The sequence below is a fragment of the Piliocolobus tephrosceles genome, chromosome 8 (assembly GCF_002776525.5).
Source record: "Piliocolobus tephrosceles isolate RC106 chromosome 8, ASM277652v3, whole genome shotgun sequence".
Lineage (NCBI taxonomy): Eukaryota > Metazoa > Chordata > Mammalia > Primates > Cercopithecidae > Piliocolobus > Piliocolobus tephrosceles.
In genome coordinates, this window is record NC_045441.1 from 138,704,706 (window position 1) to 138,722,361 (window position 17,656).

The 17,656-nt window shown below is 46.4% G+C and overlaps 1 protein-coding gene across 6 annotated transcripts in view; it reads left to right on the top strand.

The window, feature by feature from the left end:
* The first annotated feature begins 4,675 nt into the window (after positions 1–4,675).
* Positions 4,676–17,656, top strand: part of ZNF862 (zinc finger protein 862) — a 28,907-nt gene continuing 15,926 nt past the window's right edge. For 5 of the 6 annotated variants that reach the window (XR_002734376.1, XR_002734378.1, XR_002734375.1 and 2 more), the window contains exons 1-5: positions 4,676–4,934; positions 10,866–10,977; positions 12,381–12,485; positions 13,934–14,631; positions 16,371–16,548. Coding sequence is in view for 2 of the 6 variants with exons in the window: in XM_023225428.1 (XP_023081196.1) it covers positions 4,911–4,934; positions 10,866–10,977; positions 12,381–12,485; positions 13,934–14,631; positions 16,371–16,548 (1,117 nt within the window). In the remaining 4 variants the exon portion in view is untranslated. Of the gene's footprint in view, positions 4,935–6,812; positions 6,862–10,865; positions 10,978–12,380; positions 12,486–13,933; positions 14,632–16,370; positions 16,549–17,656 lie in introns of those variants that run through there. The other variant, XM_023225430.1, reaches the window with a different exon arrangement.

The following is a 17,656-nucleotide window of genomic DNA, read 5'->3' on the forward strand; positions in this document are numbered from 1 at the left end:
ACCCATGTGAGGACTTTGTCTCCTGGAGACCTCTGCACATCTGCTATGGACTCAAGATGGCATTCCCCATGACTGGTGAGCCTGGACAAATCATTCCCATATCTGAGCCTCAGTTCCATCTGTAGCAGGACAGGGTTGAATGGAGCCTGAAGACCTCCCGTATTAGACGTCACTAGTGTCCCAGGTCATATTCCTCCACCCAATGTGATTTCAGCTGTGGAGGACAGTCTGCTACATGTGGGCTGATGTCTGCTTCTCTCTCTCCTTTTTACAACCTCCTTTTTTACAACACCACTCTGCCCACCTCCCAGTTCCTTTCCTTGTTTTATTCATCCCAAAGTCCTGTCCTACCTTGTGAAGCCAGAGATAGCAGCTAGCTAGAAGCCACACTATTGAGCTAAGTATTGGGGACAAAAATCGAAAGAGGCCCCCTGTGCTGCAAGAGACTAGCTCATCCTGTTGCATGTCCCCATGCTCTTCATTCCTCTTCAGGAGACCAAGCCTCCCCATTTGTCCCTCGACACCACCACCTCTCATGACATCCCTCTTGTAAATCCCACAGTCTCACCTGTTCCCCCCCTCCACGCTGCCTCTCCCTCCCAGATACCCACTGGGGTCTCTGAGACTCCGCATCTGTCTTCCGTAGACTCTGCTTCATCATCCCCATCTCCAAAGGCTTCTTCCATGATCATGTCATGACTGACACTAGCTTGCCCATCCCTTGAAGCCTTTACTTGGAAGCTGAGACTTCATCCCCCCTCCAGGCCAGGAAAGGAGATACTTGTCTTCTGTGATATTCATGTTTATTGTTTCTGTTGGGCCAGTTCTCCCTGTTCCTCCTGCAAAGAGCCCTCTTCCTGGGTTGTCTGAGCCACTCTGTAGTGACACCACCCTCCCTGACTCCCAACTGCCACCCTGGTCACTCCCTATCATCCATAGAAGAATTTAACTCATAGCCCAGCATTCCTTTCCACCAATTTTCAGCGTCCATGTGGATACTCTATGCAAAATTCTGGTCTCACATTCTTTGCCTGCTCACCTACAACGACCTTCTTCACTCTGTCTTAGGAATCCACTCCCATAACTAGACCATTTTCAAAACCTCACAGATATTTACTTACCAATCATGACTTCCCATCCCTCCAGCTGCCTTGCTCTAGTACTCCACTGCTATAATTTATGACTGATTTTGTGATTTCAATTTCATTGACCCCACCACTTTCTCACTTTTTCATTAGCCTCCTATCTTCCCTCGTGACGCAGCTTAGATTCATGGTCTATATAGTGATTCTCAACATCAACTGCACGTTAGAAGCACATGACATGAGGAGCTCTTAAAAAATATCAATGCCAGCTGGGCATGGTGGCTCACGCCTGTAATCCCAGCACTTTGGGAGGCAGGTGGATCACTTGAGCCCAGAAGTTTGAGGCCAGCCTGGGCAACATAGTGAGATCCCAGCCCTACAAAAAGTAAAAAGAACACTAGCCAGGTGTGGTGGCACACTCCTGTAGTCCTAGCTACTCGGAAGGGTGAGGTGGGAGGATCCTTTAAGCCCAGGAGGTCAAGACTGCAGTGAGCCAAGATCACGCAGGTGCACTCTAGTCTGGGTGACAGAGTGAGACCCTGTCTCTTAAAAAAAAAAAAAAAAAAATTAAACAAATTAAAAAAATAAGTGCCCATGCCCCATCATAGGCCTATTAAATCAGGATGTTTGAAAGGTCCATGGGTGACTCCAATGTGCAGCTGGAATTGGGAATCACTTTCCTACCATTATAATTACTCCAGTGCGAGTACTATTCACTTCCTTGCTTTTCTGTGCCTCCTTCATACTCACCTGGCATGGCTGGGTGTGGTGGCTCACGCCTGTTATCCCAGCACTTTGGGAGGCTGAGGTGGGCGGATCATGAGGTCAGGAGATCGAGACCATCTTGGCTGACACGGTGAAACCCCATCTCTACTAAAAATACAAAACATTAGTCGGGTGTGGTGGCGGGCACCTGTAGTCCCAGCTACTCAGGAGGCTGAGGCAGGAGAATGGCGTGAACCCGGGAGGCGGAGCTTGCAGTGAGCCGAGATCACGCCACTGCACTCCAGCCTGGGCAACAGAGTGGGGCTCTGTCTCAAAAACAAACAAACAAACAAACAAACAAACAAACAAACAAACAAACATACCCACCTGGCAATACTCCAAGCCAGGATGAAGCCAAATATCTGCCCAACTTTCTGCTTCTAAACAGAATTTCACAGCTAGGCTTTTTTTAACCTTAAATTTGTCATCATAAACTTCAAATTGGCCTCTAATTCAAGGTTTGAGGTAAGCTCTATTTCCCATTCTCCAAGATGACTTGGTATACCTTCTATTCCCCCACTTCATTTTCATGAGATGATCTTGTCTCAAAAAGACATCATCGGATGGAAATTCCATCAGTAAATCTACAAACAAATGTACATCTACTCCATCTTCTTCTTCCCTCCTGGCATAATCAAAAGTGTTCCTACCCAGGCCAGACGTGGTGGTTCACGCCTGTAATCCCAGCACTTTGGGAGGTCAGTGCAGGTGAATCACTTGCGGTCAGGAGTTCAAGACCAGCCTGGCCAACATGGTGAAATCCTATCTCTACTGAAAATACAGAAATTAGCAGGGTGTGGTGGTGCATGCCTGTAGTCCCAGCTACTCAGGAGGCTGATGCAGGGGAATTGTTTGAACCTAGGAGGCGGAGGTTGCAGTGAGCCAAGATTGTGCCACTGCACTCCAACCTGGGTGACAGTGTGAGACTCCATCTCAAAAAAAAAAAGAAAGAAAGAAAAAGAAGTGTTCCTATCCCTAGGAAGGGTCCTTGATACTCTGTTCCTAGACCCTCCTGCTTTCTCAAGGACTTGGGTCCCTGCACTATCCCCCTTTGAATCATCAGTTTCCTTCCTATCAACACAGAAACAAGATTTTGTGTGTCATATCTTAGTCCCACTGCTTTGATTCCCCATTCCCCCTAGATACTGCTCCATTTTTCTTGGGAAGATGGAAAGCCTTTTATGGAAAAAGTGTCAAAATAATGATTTACCCTAGCTGTCCTCCAGTTTTTTAACCCCCAAAAGAGAATCCGTTATAAAGACATGGATAACTCATGGGTAGAAATATAGCTCTTCAAGGTAGTGATACCGCCGAGGTGGGGAGTGGCAGGCCACTTGGAATCCATAGAGTCCTCACTGTCTGCCTTCTCGTCCACATTTCTTGTGTCTCATTCTTCTTTTTCAGTAATGCAGACTCCCCTACACTCCTCAAACAGAGTTTAGGTCTATTGTACCTTGGCCAGGAGAGCAGAGTTGGAAAATGCTTACTTGAAGCCTGTGTAACATGGCAAAACTCTGTCTCTACTAAAAATACAAAAAACTTAGTTGGCCATTGTCTTAATCTGTGTGTGCTGCTATAACAAAATCCCTGGAACTAGGTAATTTATAAATTATGGATACTTATTTCTCATGGTTCTGGAGGCTGGGAAATCCAAGATCAAAGCACCAGTAGTGTCTGTGTCTGGTGAGAGCCTGGTCTCTGCTTCCAGGAGGGCACCTTGTTGCTGCGTCCTCACATGGCAAAAGGCAGAGGGGCAGAAGGGCAAAGGGCCTAGCTAGTTCCCCCAGCATGCATGTGGTCACTAACACCTTCATGAAGGCACATCCCTGCCCTGGCCCCCTAAAAGTCTTTTTTTTTTCTTTTTTTGAGACATGGTCTTGCTCTGTCACCCAGGCTGCAGTGCAGAAGCACCATCCCGGCTCACTGCAGCCTCGACCACCCAGGCTCAAGTGATCCTTCCACCTCACAAGATTATTTTATTTTATTTTTATAGAGATGGGATCTCTCACTATGTTGCACAGGCTGGTCTCAAACTACCGGGCTTAAGTGATCCTCCTGTCTCAGCCTCCCAAAGAGTTGGGATTAGAGGTGTGAGGCACCACACTTGGACAAAACTTCTTACAAGGACACTAATCCCACCATAAGGGCCTTACCCTCACGACTTCATCTAAACTTCCCAAACGCCCCATCTCCTGGGAGAGGAACACCAGTCAGTCCATTGCACCTCCCTTACCTGGCAGACCCCCACCTCTTGCTTTAATTCTGCTCAGGCATCACTTCCTCAGGAAATCCTTGACTAAGCACCTCATATCCCCCACCGCTTCACTCTAAGGTGACAAGGCGGGCTTTAATTCATGTTTTGTGCTTACCTCTTTCATGGCACTTGTCTCTGTTTTGTAATTATCTGTTTCCGGTCTGATTCCCTAATAGGTCGTGAGTCCCTTGAAGGCAAGGCCCTTGTCTCATTCAATTGTGTTCTCCCAAACCCTAGAACACGGCCTGACCCGTGGTAGGCAACCAATGATACTTTTTGAGTGAATAGAACAAAAAGTATTGCCCTCCTTAATAAAAGAAAACCTAGAACCTTCAAGGCTGACATTGGCCTTCGCGTAGCCCAATCAGAGCGCTTTGCCCTTGCTGCAAGGACTAAAGGACGCCACGCGGCCGTTGCCTAGTAACTATCGCCGGAGGGAGGCGGGGAGAGCCGCAAGCTCTCCGCCGGCGTCCAATCAGGACGTGCATTCCGGGAGCCAATAGCAGCTTCGAGAGCCGCTCACCTAGGGCCGACTACACTTCCCGTCATGCCCCGCCGCCCGGGACTGGGCAGTGGCCGTAAAGGTGTTCGCTCGGTACGACGCGAGTCCCAGCTCAGCGCCTATCCTGGGTCCACCGGCGCTACCGCCCCCCGACGTGAGAGAGCGAAGTTCTCGGGCCGCGCTCCCTCCCTGCCTGGGTGCCCTCCCTCTCCGGGAGCTTGGGTCCCCGGGGCGGTCGCGGCGGCTGCATCCTCAGGCCAGGCCGCGGGGGGAGGGGGCGGCACGGGCCTCCGAAAGCGGGGCCATGGAGCCCAGAGAGTCGGGGAAGGTAGGACTGGAAGGCCCGTGGGCCGCCCGCTCCCTCCCGAGGATCCCTGAGCCGGGCTCGGGCGAGGCAGGGCGGCTCGGGCGGAGGCCCCGCAGATGAGCCAGGCTTGCAGGGAAGGACTCGCCGACCCGCCCTCTGTTCCCGCACTTCGGCGGCCGACCCCGGGAGGGTGGCGGAGAGGAGCGGACGCGCCCGTTCGGTGTTCGCGCATCCTCCCGGAGCTGGCGAGTGGCCGCTGGGTCTGTGCTGGGTTGGGTGACCCCCGAGTGTAGCGATGCGAAGGTGCTTCCTGTTTCGCCTACCACCTTCGGCATTTTGAAGAGGCCCGGCTAAGGCTTGGAGTCTGGATCCGACGCCAGTGGGAGCCGCAGGGTGGGACGCTTGAGGGCTTGGCCCTGCCGAGATCCTGCTTCCCAAGAAAGGGCTGAAAAGAGAGGGCACCTGGCATGCTTTTTGCCAGTTCTGTTTCTAGGTTATGTACTTCATGGAATATCTGGGCATTGCTTAGAAACTTGTGTCATAAATTGGCTTTGGGCAAAAGGCTTTGAGTTGGAAGAAAAGGTGGAAAGAAAGTGCTTGGGGGTGGAGTTCAGGGATTTGACGGGATTGCCAGCGCTTCCAGGCCGTGTCAGCAAAGACCAGTGTGGTTGTGGGAGACAGTGGCAGCCTCTTGGGACTAACATCTTTCTGGATGTTGTTTGCTGCCAGTTCTCGAGGATTGTTTCTTATTTGGCACAGAGGAGAATTCTCTCAACAAACGTTTTCGACTGTTTATTGAGCCCCTTAAAAAAAATTGTCCATTTAATAAACATTTGTGATCTGTGATTCGAATTGAATGAGATGCTGGAAGTATGAGGATAAATAGGAAATGATCACCTTTCTCAAGGAGCTCCCCTGCAGTTTTCACTTCAATAACTTGGACACGCCTGGAAGGGTTGTCCCACACCAAAAGAGAGAAAAGGATAATGAGGTTCTTTTGATGCTGTAGTTTTTCCTGGGAAGACTAGGAAGGACTCTGAATTTCAAAAGAGGTGATTTCTCGCATGAGCATCTCTTCCATCCTGCCTCCCCTCCACAAGCTACAGTGATGCATTTTCCAGACACGGCACCTACAGAGTACACGGTCCAAGACAATAAAGCTCAACAAAACCCAAGAAAAGCTGGAGCTTATGGCCCTTACCCTTTAGAAATATCCCCAGATTGATTTAGATTGAACCTGAATTTGAATAAAGAGGAGCAAAATGTAGAGGGAAGAAGGATTAAAAAATACTGGGATTGATATTGGAATCAGTGATTTGAGGTTGATTTCCAAGCTATTCTGTTTAGTCGTAGGCTTTCTTAGCCTTTAATGGAGAAGAGAGAAGTACGGTCATGCGCTGTATAAAAAGGTTTCCATCAACACGGCTGTCACACGTACATTCCCTTTGACTACAGTGAGGCTGAGAAATTCCTATCACCTAATGACATCTTCATGATCCCGACCCTGTGTAGGCTTAGGCTAATGTGTGTGTTTGTGTCTTAGTTTTTAACAAAACTTAAAAAGTAAAAAAAAAAAAAAAAAAATTTAAAAATAGAAAACCTCATAGAATATAAAGCAAAATACCTTTTGTTGATGGAATGGTTTCCTAGAAAATAAAATACAAAAATATTTAAAGAAAAATATTGTACAGATGTACAATGTGTGTTAAGCTAAGTGTTATTACAAGAATCGAAATTTTAAAAAATTAAGTTTATAAAACAATTACAATAAGCTAGGGTTCATTTATTGAAGAAAGAAAAATTTTTAATAAATTTGGTGTAGCCTTAGTGTGCAGTGTTTATAAAGTCTACAGAAGTATTCAGTCATATCCTAGGCCTTCACATTCACTCATTCACTCACCCACCCACCCACCCAGAGCAACTTCCAGTTCTGCAAGCTCCATTCATGGTAAGTGCCCAATACAGATGTACCCTTTTTTTTTTTTTTTGTCTTTTCTACTGTATTTTTACTGTACCTTTTCTATGTTTAGATACACAAATACATAACCAGGTGTTACAGTTGCCTACAGTTTTCAGTACAGTAACATACTGTGCAGGATTGTAGCCTAGGGGCAAAAGGCTATACCATATAGCCTAGATGTGTAGTAGGCTGTACCATGTAGGTTTGTGTAAGTACACTCTGTGATGTTCCACTATGACAGAATTGCCTAAGGACACATTTCCCAGAACTTATCCCCGTTGTTAAGCAATGCATGACTGTACAAACATTTTGGGAAGTAGAGGAGAAACCTGATTCCTTTTCTGGTCCACTAAGTGAAACCTCAGAGACTGGAAATTTCACCCTTGATTCTAGTCTTTATTTTAAGGTATCTCAGAAAGGTGCTCGCCCTTCCCAAATACAGTTGTTTTCTAATATGGGAAATGAGAACTTCATACAAGAATGAAATAAAGTAATTACAAAACCAACTGGCAGTGTAAGATGTATTGCAAATGAATGACCAGGAATAGCGATGCTGTTCTACAGCTCCACTCTGAATAGCATTTTTATGGCTCAGAACTGGGAGACTACCTTGTGAGATAGTGATTTGGTCTATTACTAGACTCTTGGGTGCTGTTTTGTGGTCTTTATTAACTAAAAGCCATCTTGGGCCATTGGATTGATATCCCACATTGAGTGTAGGACATCTTGCCTGTCATTGGCAGAATAATGGATACGGGTCAGACTTTTCCCCACCATGCTCTATCCCATGATCCTGTTTTATTTTCTTCCCAACCCTTATCACTCAACAAAATTCTCATGTTTATTTATTTATTTACATATTTGTTGACTGTTACATCCCCGGCTAGAACAGTGGAGCAGCTCCTGGCATTTAATAGGGTCTCATTCAATAGGAATTCTTATAAAATAGCATCACTACAGGAGCCCTTTTGCTGCAAGGTATGGGTGCTCTGAAGAACACTGCAGCCCGCCCCCTCATGTGCCTCCTAAGAGACTGTACTGTTGATGCCCCCAAAGAGAAGTCTATATGTGTACTTGTTTCTGTATGTATTTGTTGCCTCAATGTTTCTGTTTCCCGGCCCTCTCTTATCTTTCCTGTACAAGTGACTGATACTCCTTTCTAATATTTTTCTGAACATGGTTCTATTATTGCACTTACGTCTTAGTTGTTTGTCACCTCCTGATAGATTTTCATCTCATATCTTTGAATTACCATGCACCAAGCACATAGAAACACTTAAGTAATAAATGTGTGTTGAATGAAAAAAATGAATTAAGTGCCTATAAAATACTTTCCATATAACATGGTTGTGGGGAGAAGGGTGGTGTTGATGTAGCAAGTTTTAAAATCAACCAAGCAGCATAGATTTCCTTAACACTGGACTCTAGGGGAGATATAAAGCCTTCCTTGCTCAGGAGAAGGATACATGCTTGGGCCAGGTGGTTAGGAAATCCTTCCTGAAAGAGAACGTGAATCGCAGCTTTATGGGTGGGTGGATTCTAAGTCGGTGGGAGGAAGTGGGCAGTCAGGATCTAAAGATTGGGAGTGTAGAGAAAGGAAAGGTGCCAGATAAGCTGAGTGATTGCAGTGATATGAATCTGGCTGGAGGAGACGTTCTGAGTTCGGCGATGCACAGAGCTGAAGTTAGAAAGTGGGTTAGATTCAGACTGAGGGGGCTTTGGTGCTAGACTGAGAATTCAGACAGCTTTAACCTGTAGAGAGTGGGAACCGCTAAAATAAAACATCGGGAGATATTCTTTGCATTACACATAGATGAGGAACTCCTCTTGTTCACGCAAATTTGTGTTTTCTTTACATTGCAGTCACCTAGAATCAGAAGGCTCTTGCTATAATACTGCTTAAGAGAGGTACCAGGTGTTAGTGTTATCACTCTTGCTGGGAAGACACTATTGTCCAAATGGACAGTCCTAGCCATGCTCCTTCTCAGGTGGAGCTAACGTGATGGGTTCCTTGGTCCTTATGATGCTCACCTGTGCATGCCCGGGAAGGATGGGCATGAAGAGGGACCCCGGCTGTCCTGAGTCACAAGTGTTTTAACCTGCCCCAGTCTGGACGGGCTGCCCTCCAGTCCTGGGATACAGCAGTCATCCTGAATCTGCCTTCAGCCTAATCTTGGGGTTATCTTCAATGCTTCCCCGACATTGTCTGTCCCTAGGCTGTATCTCATTTAGACTCCTTTCCTGTTTGACTACTTTCTTTTAGTGGAGCCTGTCTTCCAATCGGTTTTTGGAAATGTTTCATTTTGCTTTGGAAGACACTCTACAGCAAATAGTTATTTAAATGTACACATTTGGCAGTACAATTCCATTTTTGTTTTTAAAACTGTTCATACATATTCATAGACAAAAGACTGGGAGGTTATATATAAAATGTTAACAGGTTCTCAGGAAAGAAGGGTAATGAAAAGTAATTCTTTTTCAATTAAGGGAATGTGCATGATCTTAATACATTTTTTTCTGCTTATTTCTATTGTCCAAATTTTCTGCAGTCACTGTAAGAAAAATCTATTATGATAGTGACCAGTAAGAATGATCTATGTCATTTTCCTCAAGAAATGTCTACTGTCGAGGTTAAAATAGATATTTCACCTATTTTTAAATGGCATGCTGCTATTCCCAATGTTATTTTTCTTTGGACTGAGAAATTTGTTTTCTGTTGATAATTTGGTTGATTTACTTCTTTTTAAAATTTCTTTAGGTAGTGTTTTCATGGCACAAAACTTAAAATGATAAACATTTCTACTTTTTCTGTTGATTTCTTTTATAACACTTCGTTGCGTGGCTGCAGTACCTTACCTCTTTGATGATTAGATGATAGTTTTTTTTTTTTTTTTTTAAGTTTTTTTCTCCATGCCTCCCTTACATTTTCTTAGCAACCCCCCCGCCACCCCAACACCTCCCATCTGTTTTGGTCTCTATAGTCCCTGTTAGATCCTTTCCCCAAGTGTCTGGTAGTCCAGTCTGCTGACATTTAGCGGTAGAAGACCAAAACTCTAATAACTCTGTGCTCGTGAGAGGGAGGACGGGCTTGTCAGCTGGAGCCTCGTGTGAAGAACCTGGGGAGGCATTTGTTGGGGCACAGCCCTCCCCTAGTTCTCCTTCCACTGGGCTGCCTGCCTGCCCTCCTGTGCTAGAGGTTTCCCGTGCTGGAGGATGCCAGGCTTTTGAGGATGCAGAGTGTACCTTGGGTGGTTCTCCGCTTTGCCTGCTGCCGGGCGGGGATTGATTTTCTTGGATCTGCTGAGTGACTGCTTTTTCATCTGCTTCTCGGTTTCCAAGAGCATATTGCTGTCGTCTCCTTATTGTGCCTCCTATTATAGTGGGGGTTTTGTTTGGGGGAGGGGGCTTTTAAATTAACAGGGAATAAACAAAATTAAATGGCCTTGTTTAATCTGCCGTCTTAATCTGGAACTCCTCCAAGCACTTTCTGAACTCCCTGCCCCACAGAGCCCCTTTACAAGCCACACGGGATGTAGATCTCAGCCCCAAAGCATTGCCTGTTTTCATCATTCACAGACATAGTTCTAAATGACTTTCAGCTATTTCTAGACATCAGACACATCTTCCTAAGTGAAGGTTTACCATGTTTAAGGTTCCATGAAAGAATGTGCCCTAGGTTGTTGCCCAGCCCCTGGCTGAGAAGGAACGGGCGTGTGGGAGGTGGGTAAAGAGCACGCAGGGAGGGGACGGAGAAGCTCCTAAGCCAGCTCCTTCATGGGTCCGTTTCGTTCCAGTGCATGGCACTTCCCGGAAGAAACGAGTCTCATTCTCACTGTGATCTGTACCTGGGTGGGGAGATATGGGGTGTGGGCCTTGCATGTAAATTGACAACACCCCTTCCCATGCAGGGTACCCTCAGGTGGTCAGGAACACTTTTGGAAGATAAATCTAAGGAAGAGGGTGGTACTTAGCAGCTGTCATTTTCCTTTCAGGCTCCTGTGACGTTTGATGACATCACTGTGTACTTACTCCAGGAGGAATGGGTGCTGCTGAGCCAGCAACAGAAGGAGCTCTGTGGTTCCGACAAGCTGGTGGCACCACTGGGTATGGGTGCCCATCCACATCCCTGCCACCGTCAATCTAGATCATCATTCCCCCTCATCTGCGTCAGGAACACTGGAGAGAGTTTTCTGGAATCCAAGCATTTGTCTAGGCATCTTTATACCACCTATCTGCTCGATCCCGTATCTACCTTAATTGCATGCAAATTCACACATCACCCTTTCTCTTCTCCCCTTAAAATGGTCAAGAGAAGTGGGGCAATCTGGTAGGCCTGGGCTAGACTCCTGGGTCTGTCTCCTGGTGCCTCAGAATGCCCCAAGGGGCCAGGAGGGAAACTCGGAAGCTAGGCCTGTGGATCTGTGGAGCCCGTAGGACGCTGGAGGTAGGAAGCAGTGGTGGCAAGAGCATCACATTTGCAGTGTGGAAATCTGATCTCAATCCCAGCTCTCCACTGGATACTTGAGTGTCTTTGGCCTTTTTAAGCCTGAATTTCCATCTTAGGGTTATTGTAGAGATTTAGTGAGATAAAACAGTTTAAGAGTTTGCACAAGTGTATTTTTCATCTCGTCTATTTTTTGAATGCTCTTTCCTTTGGTTCTTTGGGTAGACTTTCTGTGCCAAGGACAGAGGTGGTTGGTTGTATTTCAACATGTGTGTACACGTAGGCACTGTTGACTGATTGCAAGTTGATGACTGTCTGCCATGCTTTTCTTATTTCGTCTTGGCTGCTGTGTAAGGCATGGTAGAAGCCACAATCTCAGCATTTTGTGGGTGGAAGGATTGCAGCTGGGTTGAGTCTTCCTGTGCCAGCTAAAAGAGTTTGAAAACCACTGATTCTTCCAAACCAGAAGTTGCAAAGTAGCAGCTCATGGGCCAGATATGGTTTACTGCTTGGAGTTTTGTTTTGCTTTGTTTTTTGACTTTTGTTTCTTTTGTTTGGCTTCTTTAAATTGCCAATATTTAGTTATTAGGAGTTTTCACATAAGAATCTGGATTTCTGGCCTCTATTGACGAACAGGACGGTGTGGCAGGGCTGAACCTGCATCCCGAGTGGCAGCCCTTCTGCAGCTGAGTAGCTACTGTTCCCTTACGTCTTGCAGGTTGCCACAGCCCCGGAACTTGGCCTGGTTTCCTCTGTTATATTACCAGCCTGGCCCGTCTCAGCATTTGGGTTTCTGACCCATAGATTTTATACCTGTTTAGCCTCCTTTTGTCCTCATTCCTTTCTCCTAGTCTCCTATTCTATTAAGGGCCTCACAGATACGAGTTTCTAAACCACTGAACCACTGTGCTGAACCACCAAGACTCCTACTTTCTTCCTTGGCCCCTTATTTCACCATGCTGAGAGATGTCGCACACAGATACCTCCTTTGTGTTGTGACCCAGAGCCAGGTCTTCATAGTGCTTTTCTCTCTCTCTCTCTCTCTTTTTTTTTTTTTTCTCAGGACCAACTGTTGCCAACCCTGAGCTGTTTTGTAAGTTCGGACGAGGGCCAGAGCCATGGCTTGGCAGTGTCCAGGGCCAGAGGAGCCACCTGGAGCATCACTCAGGTGAGTGTGGACCTGCACTCGGGCAGGTGCTTGGCTGGAGAGGGAGCAGGGGAAGCCCCAGGACTCCAGGCTCATCCTCTGCCCTTCTGTTCTCCACCAGCTGACACTGCTCTTCTCCTCCCAGGTGTCATCTGATTAATATCTAAATATACACACTGCCCCTAATGTCCTTCTCCAACCTCTCATCTCCCATTGTCTTATTTCTACCCAGGAGAATATGTTTATTTATAATTATTATAAGTTCCACGGAGGCATGACTTTGTCTTATTTACTACCATATTCCTAGTGCTTAGAACAATACCTGGCACCCAGCTATTGCACAATAGATAATCACTGAATGAATGAATGAATGAACAACTGTCTTCTAAGTTCTAGGGATTTATCTTTTCTTCCCTCTTTCGATAAGACCCTCCTGTTCAAGGGTTGGCTTAGCCAGGCCAGATGACATTTTGTCATTATGTAAAATAACCAAGTTAACCCAACCCCTACTGAGGGAGGTGGGGAGCAAGATCCTATATGAATCAAATCACAGAAGTTTGTTTTCCCTTGTGATTTCTCTCAGACCACAAGGAGCTCTAGACAGCTTTGTGACTCTGGAAAGTATCGTAGAGACAAATTTGTTTTGTTTCATTTCTCCTTGCTTGGCTCTTATTTTGAGCCTTCTGACTCTTATTAACAGCTTCATGCCCTTACAGTTTTGTAGACCAGTCTGTTGGCCTGGCACAAAAAATGTTGAGTCCTCAGCCACTGGGCACTGGAACTGATGTTGGTGCATAAGAAATGGTTCCATAGGAGTTAGAGTCATTTGAGTTGCATTTCGTCTAAGTGAATAAAGAAACTTCTAGTTCAGCTTGAAGAAAAATGATGTGAGGTCATGAGAGTCCTCATCTGTTTGAAGGTTTGTGTTATAAGAGAGGAATTAGACTTGAGTTTCTCTTGAGGACTGGGTCAGCATCCAGTACTTTGAGGGAAAAGTATTTGAAGATAGATTATAGCTTAAGGAAAACACCTGGGGACCTGGGGACCAAAGCTGCCTGCCCAGGAGATAGGTAGCTGTCTTCCCCTGGAGTTGCGGTGTGTGGCTTTAGTGATCTTTTTTAAATCCTATGTTCTATTATGTTAGTGTTCTTATCCATAAATAAATTTTGACTCCTAAAGATTGTACGTTTCATAGATCAGATTGCAAAGATCTCCTTTTGGCTGGTTGTATCTGTCCTTTAAATTCAAAAAACAAAAAGGGGGAGGGTTCCATAAAGCCCATCCCTTTGGCTTTCTTCTGGATTAGGTGAGGAAAGGGCCTGCAGACTTGGCCAGGACTAGAAGAAAATTCAGGTGTGTGTGTTTGCTTTCCCCCTTTCATATTTGAGGTTCTTCATAGCCACTGTGAGTTGCAGTGGCTGTAACTATAGGATTTCAAAGCAAATCCCTTCCGTCCCTGTTCTCTAAAGGAAAAAAACAGATGGGCTACATGGAAGAAATGGGCGTGCGAGGTCCCACCAGGGAGAGTGGACAGTCCCTGCCGCCTAAGAAGAAAGCCTGCCTTTCCCACCTCAGTACGGGCAGTGGACACATCGAGGGAGACTGGGCAGGAAGAAACAGGAAACTCCTGAAGCCTCGGTCCATCCAGAAGTCATGGTTTGTGCAGTTTCCGTGGCTGATCATGAATGAGGAGCAGACGGCTCTGTTCTGCTCTGCTTGCCGAGAATACCCCTCCATCAGGGACAAACGGTCAAGACTAATAGAAGGTTATACAGGACCATTCAAGGTGGAGACTCTCAAATACCACGCCAAGAGCAAGGCCCACATGTTCTGTGTCGATGCCTTGGCGGCAAGGGACCCTGTCTGGGCAGCCCGGTTCCAGAGCATCAGAGACCCATCTGGAGATGTCCTGGCCAGCCCGGAGCCGCTCTTCACTGCAGATTACCCCATATTCTACCCCCCAGGGCCTCTGGGAGGCTTTGATAGCATGGCTGAGCTCCTGCCAAGCTCAAGAGCTGAACTAGAGGACCCTGGGGGGAATGGAGCAATTCCTGCTATGTATCTAGACTGCATTTCAGATCTGAGGCAAAAAGAAGTCACCGATGACATCCACAGCTCCTCAGACCTTGATATTTTATGTAATGGTGCCGTAGAATCCTGCACTCAGGTAATATGTTTACAATGATTGCTGTATCTCACAGAGAAGGGTTCTATACTGAGAACAATGTATATCCAGGCTGAGGATGGAAAAAAGAATACTAGCAATAACCCACTGCTGACATCATAACGTTAGCATATACTAACATGCTTATCATGGACTAGGCATTGTTTTAGATGCGTCACATGTATTATCTCATTTAATTTGGACAACAGCCCTATTATTATCTCCCTTTTTGCAAATAACAAAACGTCATTAGTGAGACAGAACATTCCTACTTCCGGTATAAAGGAAACAATAATCTTTATTCAGAATCCAAAATAAACACAGATCTCAAGAAATAATCTACAACCACAAAACAATCACCGAGCCCTTAAATAGTTGATATTTAAATTTGTTTTGTTTAAGAGACAGGGTGTCGCTCTGTCACCCAGGCTGGACTGTGGTGTGATCATAGCTCACTGCAGCCTTTACCTCCAAGGCTCAAGCAATCCTTCCCACTCAGCCTCCCAAGTAGCTGGGACCACAGGTGTGTGTCTCCACACCTGGATAATTTTTTATTTTTTGTAGAGATGGGAATCTCACTATACTGCCCAGGCTGGTCTTGAACTCCTGGGCTCAACCAGACCTCCCACCTCAGCCTTCCTAAATGCTAGGATTACAGATATGATCTACCACACCTGTCTAGTATTTTTTAAAGTTTAACTTTAACTTTGGAGTCATGTTGCACTTTTAAACATTGCAGTTTTTTCACACGTGTTGTTTGACGTAATGTTTCTGATGTTGCTGTGCAGCCAGTAGAGCAAGTGCTATTAAACGTATCTTGTTGGAAGAAAACAGACTTTGGAGGAAGTGACATGTCTGGGGTTCTAGAGCTCTTATAGTCAGTGCCAGAATCTGCCCAGAGTCCTGAGCTGCTTTCCTTCCACTCCCCACAGCACTGCTGGGCACTAAGTACTCTAGCGCCCACCTTAAGTTTCCTCTGTAGTTACCGAATGCTTTGGAAAGTTGTCCTGTAAGGAAACTGTGTTCATTGGAAGCTTCCCCATTTCTCACCTATTGCATAGAAGTAGAATTTTACAACAAATTATTTGTAACTCCCCTCCAGGAGTCTGGCGAGAATAACTCAGAGATTCCTCCTAGAGCTGGCATCATAAGGAATCCAGTTCAACTGCGTACACTCTCATTTTTCCAAAATCCAGAAAAACAGCATAGCTCATTTCTTTTCCTATTCCTGACGTTTTTTAGTGTTAGAAGCTAATAAACCGATCTAACCTTTTATCATCTGAATTCCTTTAGCAGTGAAGCATGTGTAAACCAGTTACTGGTCGTAAGCATCTTTAACTATTTTGACCACCTCTTCATTCCCATCCCATTGGGAAATCTTAACAGGTGCTTTTAGAGGCACACGGTCACCTTTTAGTTGTAGGTGACCAGGAGGCAGCTCTCAGGCCTCTGAGGACAGCATGCAGTGAGAGGCTCTGCCCAGCTGCCTGTTCTTTCCATACGCTTTCATTTCTGCCCAGGAGATCCTAGGATCTAACCGAGTCTCACTTGGTTTTAACCTACTAATTATGGCCTCCTGAATTTGATTCTTTGACTTTCAGTGGATAAATTCATTCCTCTGAGTGCATCTGGGCCTCTTGGTGAGCTTCCCAGGAGAAATAGGGCTTCCAAAGGCCCCAGAAGTGTCACGCAGGCATCTGGCTTGGCAGGCGGTGCTGAGTGGCCACTGCTCTTTGTTCCAGGACCCTTCTGCAGAGGGGTTGTCGGAGGAGGTTCCTGTGGTATTTGAGGAGCTGCCGGTGGTGTTCGAGGATGTGGCAGTGTATTTCACCCGGGAGGAGTGGGGCATGCTAGACAAGCGGCAGAAGGAGTTGTACAGAGACGTGATGCGGATGAACTACGAGCTGCTGGCATCCTTAGGTAAAGATGCACCGAGCCTCTTATTCGCCACCCTCATTTGACTTGGGAAGCCCACAAGGGGAGCTGAGGCTTGTGGTTATCTTCCCATTCCTGCCCCCTCCCCGTGCGTAGGCAGAGACCAGTCCTGGCTTTTGCACCTCAGAACTCCCCTTCTTGGCGTAACTGTGCTTTATCACCTTCTCATCCACCCATCTGTCCATCCATTCGTCCCCCACCAGACATTTTGGAGTACCTACTATGTGCCAGAGGAGCACAGCTGATCTGTGGTCTCTGCTTTCAAGGGCCTAGCACATTTGTGGGAGAGACAGACATTTTAATAAGAAACTATAAAATAATACAGTCTCCCATAAAAGAGCTTCCAGAAGAGTACCCGGGGCTACTGAAGAAGAGGGATTTGATTTCCTGGGCATTGGTGGGAGGGATCGGGAAGCCTTTATAGAGTAGGAAATGTTTTAATTGAGTTCAAAGCCAGGTGGACCAGGAGGAAGGGCATTGAACCATGATGGAGGGGACGGCCTGGCAGAGCCGCCCTTATCTGTGCAGCCCAGGGCTGAGGCTCCTGCATCCTGGCCAGGTGCGAGCAAGGGCTGGCAGCCTTCAGCATGGGAGTCATGGGGTTTGGACCTTGGCAGATTAGGAAGACGGCAGTGTTTATTACTCCTCAGGATGGTGCTCTCCTCTCCTGCATCTGCTGTTTTATCCTCTCTTTGCCTCTTTCTGGCAGTTAGCAAGGTTCTTATGAAGCATCAAGATGGAAGGACAACTTTTTTTGTTGGAGACAGTCTCCCTGTGTCGCCCAAGCTGGAGTGCAGTGGCACGATCTTGGTTCACTGCAGCCTCTGCCTCCCAGGTTTAAGCAATTCTCTTGCCTCAGCCTCCTGAGTAGCTGGGACTACAAGTGTGCGCCACCACACCTGGCTAATTTTTGTATTTTTAGTAGAGACGGGGTTTCACCACTTTGGCCAGGCTGGTCTCAAATTCCTGACCTCAGGTGATCCACCCGCCTTGGCCTCCCAAGGTGCTAGGATTACAGGTATGAGCCAGCACACCTGGCCAACTCTTCATCTTCTACGTCTTTTATGTATTTCTTTACTAACATACATGGTAA